The sequence below is a fragment of the Corylus avellana genome, chromosome ca5, assembly GCF_901000735.1.
Source record: "Corylus avellana chromosome ca5, CavTom2PMs-1.0".
In the NCBI taxonomy this organism is placed as follows: Eukaryota; Viridiplantae; Streptophyta; class Magnoliopsida; order Fagales; family Betulaceae; genus Corylus; species Corylus avellana.
Window position 1 is genome coordinate 24404811 of NC_081545.1, and position 8999 is coordinate 24413809.

Sequence of the window (8999 nt, forward strand, 5' to 3'; positions counted from 1 at the left end):
AAATTACTGATTTTATCTCCATCATTTTTATTTCAATTGATAGGTAAGAGTAGCAATTCGTGTTTGCGTGTTAGATTCCGGTTGTGTTAATGAATAGATATAAGATTATATAGGTCAATTGTGACTCAACTCATTTAATTAAACGGGTTAGACTTCTTAATTCTAATCCTTTAATTTTGTATTAAATTCGTATTGGGTTTGCGGACTATTATGCTGCAATGACTTTGTTGAACAAGAAATGCCGCATAAAATGACTTTGTAACACAGGTGTAGAAGCATCTAATAAACCAGCCTTCTTCCCATTGCAATTTTCAACATCTAACCCTTAAAATGCTCTTTCAATTTCCCAAACCCAAAATATAAGAAAAACTGTGTTAATTTGAATATGAAATTCATTCGATTCATTGTGCATGCTGCTTTTCTCGTCAAGATTACATACAATATGAAAGTCTAATCATTCTTTATATTTCTTCTGCTTTCATCGGTTGTTGGCGTGCAGCTCAATGCTCTTTAATCATTGCCACTCATCAAGGACAGTCAATGTTCACTTTTTCTCCTTTAAATCTGAACGTCTGGCTTCTGCCGCAGCCCATTATCGTTGATATAAGCTTTTGTTCAAATGCTTTTTCTTGCTTTACTCTGAATTAAACGTACAAATTACAATAGAGAGTTAGATCATGATTGAGTTGAAATAATAGTGGGAAATGGAATATATTAGCAATATAGGTGTGTGTTTGTGTGTGTCAGATTCGGGTCGTGTCGAGTTATGAGTATAAAATTATATAAGTCAACTCTAACTCAACCTATTAAATTAAACGGATAAGAATAAAATCTTTCAATTCTAACAAGTTAATTTTGGGCCTTTGTCAAAAATTGTCAATCATACTCTAAGTTTTGGGCACCGACAAATGGATATTGTTTCTCACGCCATTGTGAAGTAGTGGGGCATGCATAATTATGGAAGAACTTAAGACTTAAGCAACTTGGAAGAAGTCCAAAAGCGACATCTTTGGCTAACATCGATGATGGTGGCCAATGAAATGGCCATTTTGTCGTCCACTTCCGCCTGTCTTTTTCAAAACGAGTACAATAAAAGGAAATGCCACCGCAAGCTGCTTGGCCCCCATTTCAATGCACATATCTTTTATACATGTGGGTGGTCAGTCCACACAGCTCATGCTTTGCTCATAACAACGATATCCCTCAATAGTATGATGAACCCCACTGCATAATCAATGGACAAATCAGACGTACACACACCATGATTCAATATATCTCTATACTTAAAAGATTAGTGTAAATCACCTTGATTTTCATTGATACTCTGGTATAACTGGTTCAGGGTATAACTCAGTTAAATTTGAAAGAACGTCTGTGATTCTCACCATCTAGTCTCCTCCTAGCCACGTAAAATAGCTTCTCCGGCCTCCTTTTTTAAAAACAGAAAAAATAAAATAAATAGATAGATTCATTCAAAGCCAAACCCAATTAAGAGGTGTGGCTGATTAGGTCCATTGGGCCGACTGGCATCTATAAGGTTAGGGACAGTTCTTTGTGCCGTCTCATGAGGCATATGGTGTCAATTTAGTGTTTAAAAAAAACAAAGGAAGACAAAGTCAACTTATGCCTCACATACTTGTTCAATATGCTCATACAATGAGCTCTCACCCACCATGTTGTCCAAAACACTAAAAAAAACAACCATTGAACCTTATAAACCATTATAGCTGACTGAAAAGAAAGCAAAAAGGAAACCAATTTCAGCCAAGGAGAAAAATCAAAGTGAAAGATGCCAAGAGCTGTTGAGGCAAGAGAAGGGAGAAAAATGCAGTCATCTTGCCTGAATGAGGCCACACAGGTATGCCTTCATAGCTGCTGCCCAACCCCTCTCTTCAGCCTGCCAGCAACTGAGAACACCAAGGCAAGAAGCAGCACTTCTGCAGCTTGTCGCCTTGACTTTGCATCAACAACTAAAACCTCTATCTTCCCAAACACCAAGTTTACAAACCATGAGTCTCTCCCATCTTTGCAAGAATCATTCACTAAATTCACCAAAGCTTATCCAAAGTACTCTGATACTGATCAAGTTGACCAAATACGAGCCCGGGAATATTACCATCTCTCACTCTCCAACCATGCCTGCCATGATTATATTGGTATTGGGCTCTTCTCCTATTCTCAACTGCAGAATCAGGACCCCTCAAGAAACGAGATTGCCTCTTCTTCTTCTGCTGCTCCTCCAGCACCCCCATCACCGCCTCGAAAATCGCATTTTCCCTTCTTTAGTATATCCTTCAAGACAGGGAGCCTGAAAACGCAGCTGCTTCATGGTGGCGGAGAAGATGAGTTGGAATCTGCAATGAAGAAAAGGATCATGGGTTTTCTTAATATTTCCGAAAATGATTACTCCATGGTATTCACTGCAAACAGAACGTCAGCTTTTAAACTTTTAGCAGAATCTTACCCGTTCCAATCTAATCGGAAGCTTCTGACAGTTTATGACTATCAAAGTGAGGCGGTGGAAGCAATGACAAATAGCTCAGAGAAGAGAGGCGCCCAAATCATGTCAGCAGAATTTTCATGGCCAAGACTGAGGATTCAGTCAGCGAAGCTAAGGAAGATGGTTGTGAGTGAGAGGAAAAAAAAGAAAAGGGGACTTTTTGTCTTCCCTCTTCATTCTAGAATAACAGGATCCAGATATCCTTATATCTGGATGAGCATAGCACAGGAGAATGGGTGGCATATCCTGATTGATGCTTGTGCATTGGGACCAAAGGACATGGACAGCTTCGGCCTCTCTCTCTTTCGCCCAGACTTCTTCATTTGTTCCTTCTACAAAGTTTTTGGGGAAAACCCATCTGGTTTTGGATGTCTATTCGTCAAGAAGTCTACTATTCCAATCCTGGAAGCTTCTACAAGTACAGGTATGATCAATCTCGTCCCAGCAGAGAAGTTGTTTCGGTTCGCAGATGATTCTTCTGGTACTGACACGGAATCGAGCTTCTCTGGTCGTATACAAATAGAGCCTGCAAGATTGGAAGAAGAGGTACCTGCAGAACTGAAAGGATTGGGAGCTTCCGAAAATGGGGAATCAGAAGAAGCTGCTGACTTAATTACAGTTGGACATGCCAAAAGCAGCACAACTGGGAGCTTGGAAATGGAATGCAGGGCCTTGGATCAGGTGGACTCATTGGGACTAATTCTGATCACTAACAGAGCAAGGTACCTGATCAATTGGCTGGTCAACTCTTTGATGAAGCTTGAGCATCCTAACACAGTGGGGATTCCCCTGGTAAGAATATATGGGCCAAAGATAAAATTTAGCAGGGGACCTGCATTGGCTTTCAACGTATTTGATTGGAAAGGAGAAAAGGTTGAGCCCGTTCTTGTACAGAAACTTGCAGATAGAAGCAACATTTCTCTAAGCTATGGATTCTTACACAACATCTGGTTCTCAGATAAGTATGCAGAAGAGAAGGAGAGAGTACTCGAGGTAAGAGGAACTGGATCAAGCAAAGTGATGGACAAGAGGGAAGAGAAAGCTGATCGCGGAATAACTGTGGTTACAGCTGCGCTTGGGTTCCTGGCCAATTTTCAAGACACCTACAAGCTTTGGGCTTTTGTTGCTCAGTTCCTAGATGCAGACTTTGTGGAGAAGGAGAGATGGAGATATACAGCTCTTAATCAGAAAACAATTGAAGTTTGAAAAACAAATTATTCATTTATTCTTCTGGATGCTGGAGCCCAGATGTTGACGCCTGTGCAATCAACGCTAGATTTTTAAACATATGAAAGTAAATTGTGATCTTAATGTAATGGGTTTCAGAAATTTTCAGACACTTCATTATCTTAATATACTTCCTCTCTACTTGACAGATAATATCAACAATATAGATCTTAATTCGTTCGCATAACGGCTCAAATTGCCTGAGATAAAAAGGATCGCTTGAGGAATAAGCAGAGAGGCACATGAGTAACGAAAGTAATACATAAAATGAGCATCTGTACCACAAGTAGCTCAACTTTGCTTACCATGATAGAAATGGATAGATCGACTACAATTATAAACTATGGAGAAAGAACACGATGTAAAAGCTTAGGTTTTCTTAGTCCTGCAATCTCAGGCCAGTAGCACAGAAAAAATGCAGACAAGGGGAGGATTGACATACAGGCTTCATCACATTCTCACTGCAGAACGTAAGCTGCTGACCAATCATCCAATTCTCCATGATATTCTTTGTCCTTGTGTTTCATCATCCTCCTAAAAGTTACAACAAATCCAATACATTATATGGCGCAGAGTGTTTCATGCCTAGCTTTCCTCAATCACTTCGTGTCCTACGTTTTGTTGGCCCATTAAATTGTGGATATCTTCCACCCCTCTATTTCAGTTCCAACAAATGCTACAACTCAAATCGTGTGGAAAGCAACCAAAACTTAAGAACTGGATACCTCCAGAAAGACAGTATAAGTAAAACCAAAACTAATTATATAATTGATCAACTGAAACTAAATATATCAGAGGTAGCAAGAACAAGATAATCCATAATTGATCACACTAGACTCAAAATTTTGGACAAGATATTCGACATGGCATATCAAACACCTTTTCTCAATAAACTTATAATATAGTGAGGGTCACATGATATGTGATGCGTAGCTTAAAGATCTGCATTATTCCATCATCAAGATGTTGAAATTACTTTCCTATCACTCTGAGAAAAGGTTCACATGATACCTCCCTGCAATTTCCATCTTCAAGGAGCATAGGGCTAAATTTTGAACATTATAGAGTTTGTACTCTGCCAGTGCCAGTGCAGGGAAGAAAAAACCACTGCCAGCATCTACTATGCACTCATACTTCACCAATGAAAAGTAAACGTACCAGACTCACAGTTACTGCTGAATGAATTCAATAATAAAAACCTATAGCTAAAATACTTAGCTCTGTCCTATCATCTTTCCTCCAGTGGCTAAACTTATGTTACAAGGTGGCGCGTCTTAAGTTGCACAGATTGCTCCACGGTCTTCAACATCCCCATTTAGTACTTCTGCCCAAGAATTGCCACAAAGGATCTTTCTTGTATTTCGTGGGCATGGAAGTTGCCTCTGGAACTCATGGTATATCTTTTTTGTCAACTCAAGTATGCACCAGATCTCTTATTAACAAATAGAAATAACAACTACAAGACCATTGGATTTTCACCAACTAAATCATAATCTTCATTATCAGAATCCAGCATACAGTCTAATCCTAAACCGTATCAGCAATCAGTCAAAATCTTGTAACTAAAGAATTACTTTTATAAGAACCCTTTTCAACAATAGTTTGCATTTAGCACATTCAGATCATTTTCTTGTGTTAATTTTTTATCATTGGATATTTAAACATAGGCTACCAGAATTTGGATGAAATTGTATATAGTACTAATGCTGCTCTTCAGCCTAACGGCTAAATCACTGCTTTTGGGAATTGATTACAAGGCAAATAAAAGCAGTTTCTTGTTTGCAAGCTAAACCATAGCGGCATAGCTCATGGGGCATATTGAATCAATCTGGCTTCACTCTATCCTAAGGATCCTTTAATGAAATAATTTAATGGTCACTAATACTGTCCCTAACTGTCATAGAGAACTGAAATAGAAATCGGACTGTCTCCAGCATCTCATAAGGATTAACTTTATTGTCATTCTTATTTTCCCTACATACGTAGAGGATTGAAATAAACTTGGCATCCAAGTGTACTATTTTTTTTGTTGTGGGGAAAGGGTGGGTTCCTGATAAGTATGAATGCATAATGAAGCTTCCTATACCCACTCTTGAAATGAAGTTTATCTTCATACACTCAAACAAAGAAATTAATTAGGTTAGACAAAGTAACCACAAATATGCACTTAAGACTAAAGCTTAAATCTATTGCTCTTTTTACATGCCTGTACCCAATTAGTAGATGACAAATGCAGTCTCGAAGTCCCTTAATGGAACTCAGAGTACAATCAAGGAAAACCTGTAAATGGCACAAGTTGTCAGGAAGTTAATTTAATTTTTTTTAAAAAAAAAAGAAAAAAAAAAAAAGCAACAACAACAACGAAGCTCTTCGACTTTGTGATAAAAACTCACTCATGTTATCAAGAATGGGTCTGAAAAATGCCCTTCAAGGTAGACTTTATTTGCAAGGATGTTTAACAATTGATGAACATCCTCATACTGAGGGTGGCTAGTATCTCCAGCCAGAAATTCACGAGCCTTACCATCCACCTCTATAACACTTGATCCAGAGGCCTTTTTTATACCTTTCTCCTTCATCAACCTCCGAACCCTTGTCACTTCAGCCCATCTTTGATTAGTAGCATATATGTTGGATAGGAGCACATATATCCCACTATCTTGAGACTCAAGTTCCAGGAGGCGGTCTAATAATTCCTGAGAGAGTTCAACAATTCCACTGGCATTACAACCACTAAGAAGGGCTCCCCATATCAGCACATCAGGTGGCATGGGCATAGTTTTTATCAGCGCCTGCGCTTCATCCAAGTGTCCAGCCCGACACAGCATATCAACCATGCATCCGTAGTGTTCTAACCTTGGAGAAAGATTATTTTGTTGACTTATCATTTGATAGAAGTACCTACGACCTTCATCAAGCAAGCCAGAATGGCAGCAAGCTGTTAAAATGGCTAGAAATGTCACCTCATTGGGCCTCGTATCAGATCTAATCATTTCTTCAAAATGTTTGAGTGCATCATGCCCATGTCCATGCATTGCTAAACCGCCTAGTAAGGTATTCCATGTATACACATTCTTATAAACCATCCTATTGAAGGTCTGTAATGCCATCTCTACACAGCCACACTTTGAATACATGTCAATCATAGCAGTTCCAATATGGGCGTCCCATTTAATGTCCCTAAGATCAATATACTCGTTGATCCATCTGCCATAATCAAGAGCCCCAAGACTAGCACAAGCTGAGAGCACGCTAGTGAGTATAACCCTATCAGGTTCAATGCCTGAAGTGTGCATTTTGTGAAACAACTCCAACGACTCTTTGGGGCGTTTACATTGCACCAAGCCACTAATGATAGTAGTCCATGATACGATATCTCTCTCAGGGAGCTCATCAAAGATTTGCTTTGCCTCAAACAAACACTCACACTTGACATACATATCCAGGATAGCATTTCCTACCACCAAACCCACCCCTACACGCTTAAGAATCAAGCCATGAATCCCCTTCCCCAAACTCAAATACGCCATTCGCCCACAAGCCACAAGAACACTGACAAAAGTTGCTTTACTTGGCTCCACATCCATCCTCGAAAACAAAGCTACAGCCTCACCAAACAACCCTGCTCTCACATACCCAGATATCAAACCAGTCCAAGACACCACATCTCTCACAGGCATGTCATCAAACGCCCTACCAGCAACAGCAAAATCACCACAAACACTGTAGAAATGCACAAGCGAGTTTTGCACAAATAGATCACCTAAAAATCCCATTTTTACAACCACCCCATGAACCTGTCTACCCTCCCCAATCCCCAAAAACTTAGCACAAGATTTCAGAACCACCGGAAAAGTGTACATGTCAGGGATAAATCCCTCTCTCACTATCCTCCTATAGGCCAACACTGCCGCCCTCGGCGTGTCACTTCCAGCATAGCCAGTTATCAGCAAATTATACGGGAATGAGCTAATGCGACAATCAATTTGCTTCAAAAGATCACAACCATATTCACTAAATTCAACAAATTTTCCGAAGAACCCAGCAACTCTGTTAACAACCAACTCGTCACGAACCACACCAGAAGTTAAAAGTTGCGCATGGATTTGCTTGAAGGTCCTCAAATCGTTGCATCTATGAATGAAATCTAAAAGAAACCATTTCCGAGAAAGCATGGCCTTGCTCATATCCGTTACATCATGCCCATCTTGAGAAGAGGTCTATGAATTACCAAATGTCCTTCCAATTGTACATTGATTTGCATAAAATCCTGAATCTAAAACAGCCCATTCCATTTCGGAGAATGCATGGTCTAGTTTTATATAAATTACGCCAAGCCCATTTTACGAAGAACTCCATGACTTCTTTTTATTAACGATTTTAAAAACCATCTCACGTTTACACAAGGAGTTGTGACAAATACTACTTTGATAAACTTTGAACTATTTATTTTGAAATAATTATTGAGATTTATTTATTTATTTATTATTATTATTATTATTATTATTTTTGACATGCACAAGGAGAGACAAAGAGGATGGAGAATTCGAACTAATAATCACTGTTTCATGATGCGTGATTCTCAACCGATTAAACTATCTTTAGGAACGAGATTTAAAAATTTGTACCTGATGCAATACCTTAAGGATCTTAAATCTACCATAAATATATTTTGTTGGAAAATGCTAGGAATAATGTTATAAGTTTTTCTAAAGTCCTTCTGGAGTCATCACAAATGTGACGTGGCTATTAAAATTATCAATATATCAAAATTCAATACATCACGTCTCAAATTCAATAGTAATTTTAAAAAACCACCTCACAGTTGGAAGGATCTTAGGATGACTCTAATATTCTTCTCATGTTCTCCTTGTATTCTTCTAATCTTATGTAGATATTATTTTCTAAAAAAACAAAAAATAAAAATAAAAATAATAGCACCACTGATCTTTTATTTCTCTCACTTAATTTTTAGAAAATAATATTCACTTATAATAAAGAGAACACTAAGAACCTATTTAATTGAGATTGTGTTTGAAAAATAGAGCTTTTAAGTCAAAAAGCGTTTTTTAGCAAAAACTTAAAAATAAATCATTTGGCCAAGGTGGGTTTTGTCCAATTTTTTTTTTAGACCTTTAAAAGCGCTTTCAGTATTTTTTACTAAACAGATAGTTTTTTCCTTAAATTAACTTTTTAAGTGTTAAATGTATTTTTTAGGCAGTATTTTTTTTTTTTTTTTTTTGTTAAAATCAAAACGTCAGTGGTATATATA

At 38.1% G+C, this 8999-nt stretch overlaps 2 protein-coding genes across 2 annotated transcripts; one reads left to right on the plus strand and one right to left on the minus strand.

Annotated features, from left to right (window-relative positions):
- The first annotated feature begins 1312 nt into the window (after window positions 1-1312).
- Window positions 1313-3853, plus strand: LOC132183291 (molybdenum cofactor sulfurase). The gene has a single exon (XM_059596695.1). The coding sequence runs from the start codon at window positions 1790-1792 to the stop codon at window positions 3704-3706; it is 1917 nt and encodes a 638-aa protein (XP_059452678.1). The 5' UTR covers window positions 1313-1789; the 3' UTR covers window positions 3707-3853.
- Window positions 3854-6107: 2254 nt separating this feature from the next.
- LOC132182643 (pentatricopeptide repeat-containing protein At4g38010) lies at window positions 6108-8107 on the minus strand. Its single transcript, XM_059595944.1, has one exon. The coding sequence runs from the start codon at window positions 7912-7914 to the stop codon at window positions 6121-6123; it is 1794 nt and encodes a 597-aa protein (XP_059451927.1). The 5' UTR covers window positions 7915-8107; the 3' UTR covers window positions 6108-6120.
- Window positions 8108-8999: the final 892 nt, after the last annotated feature.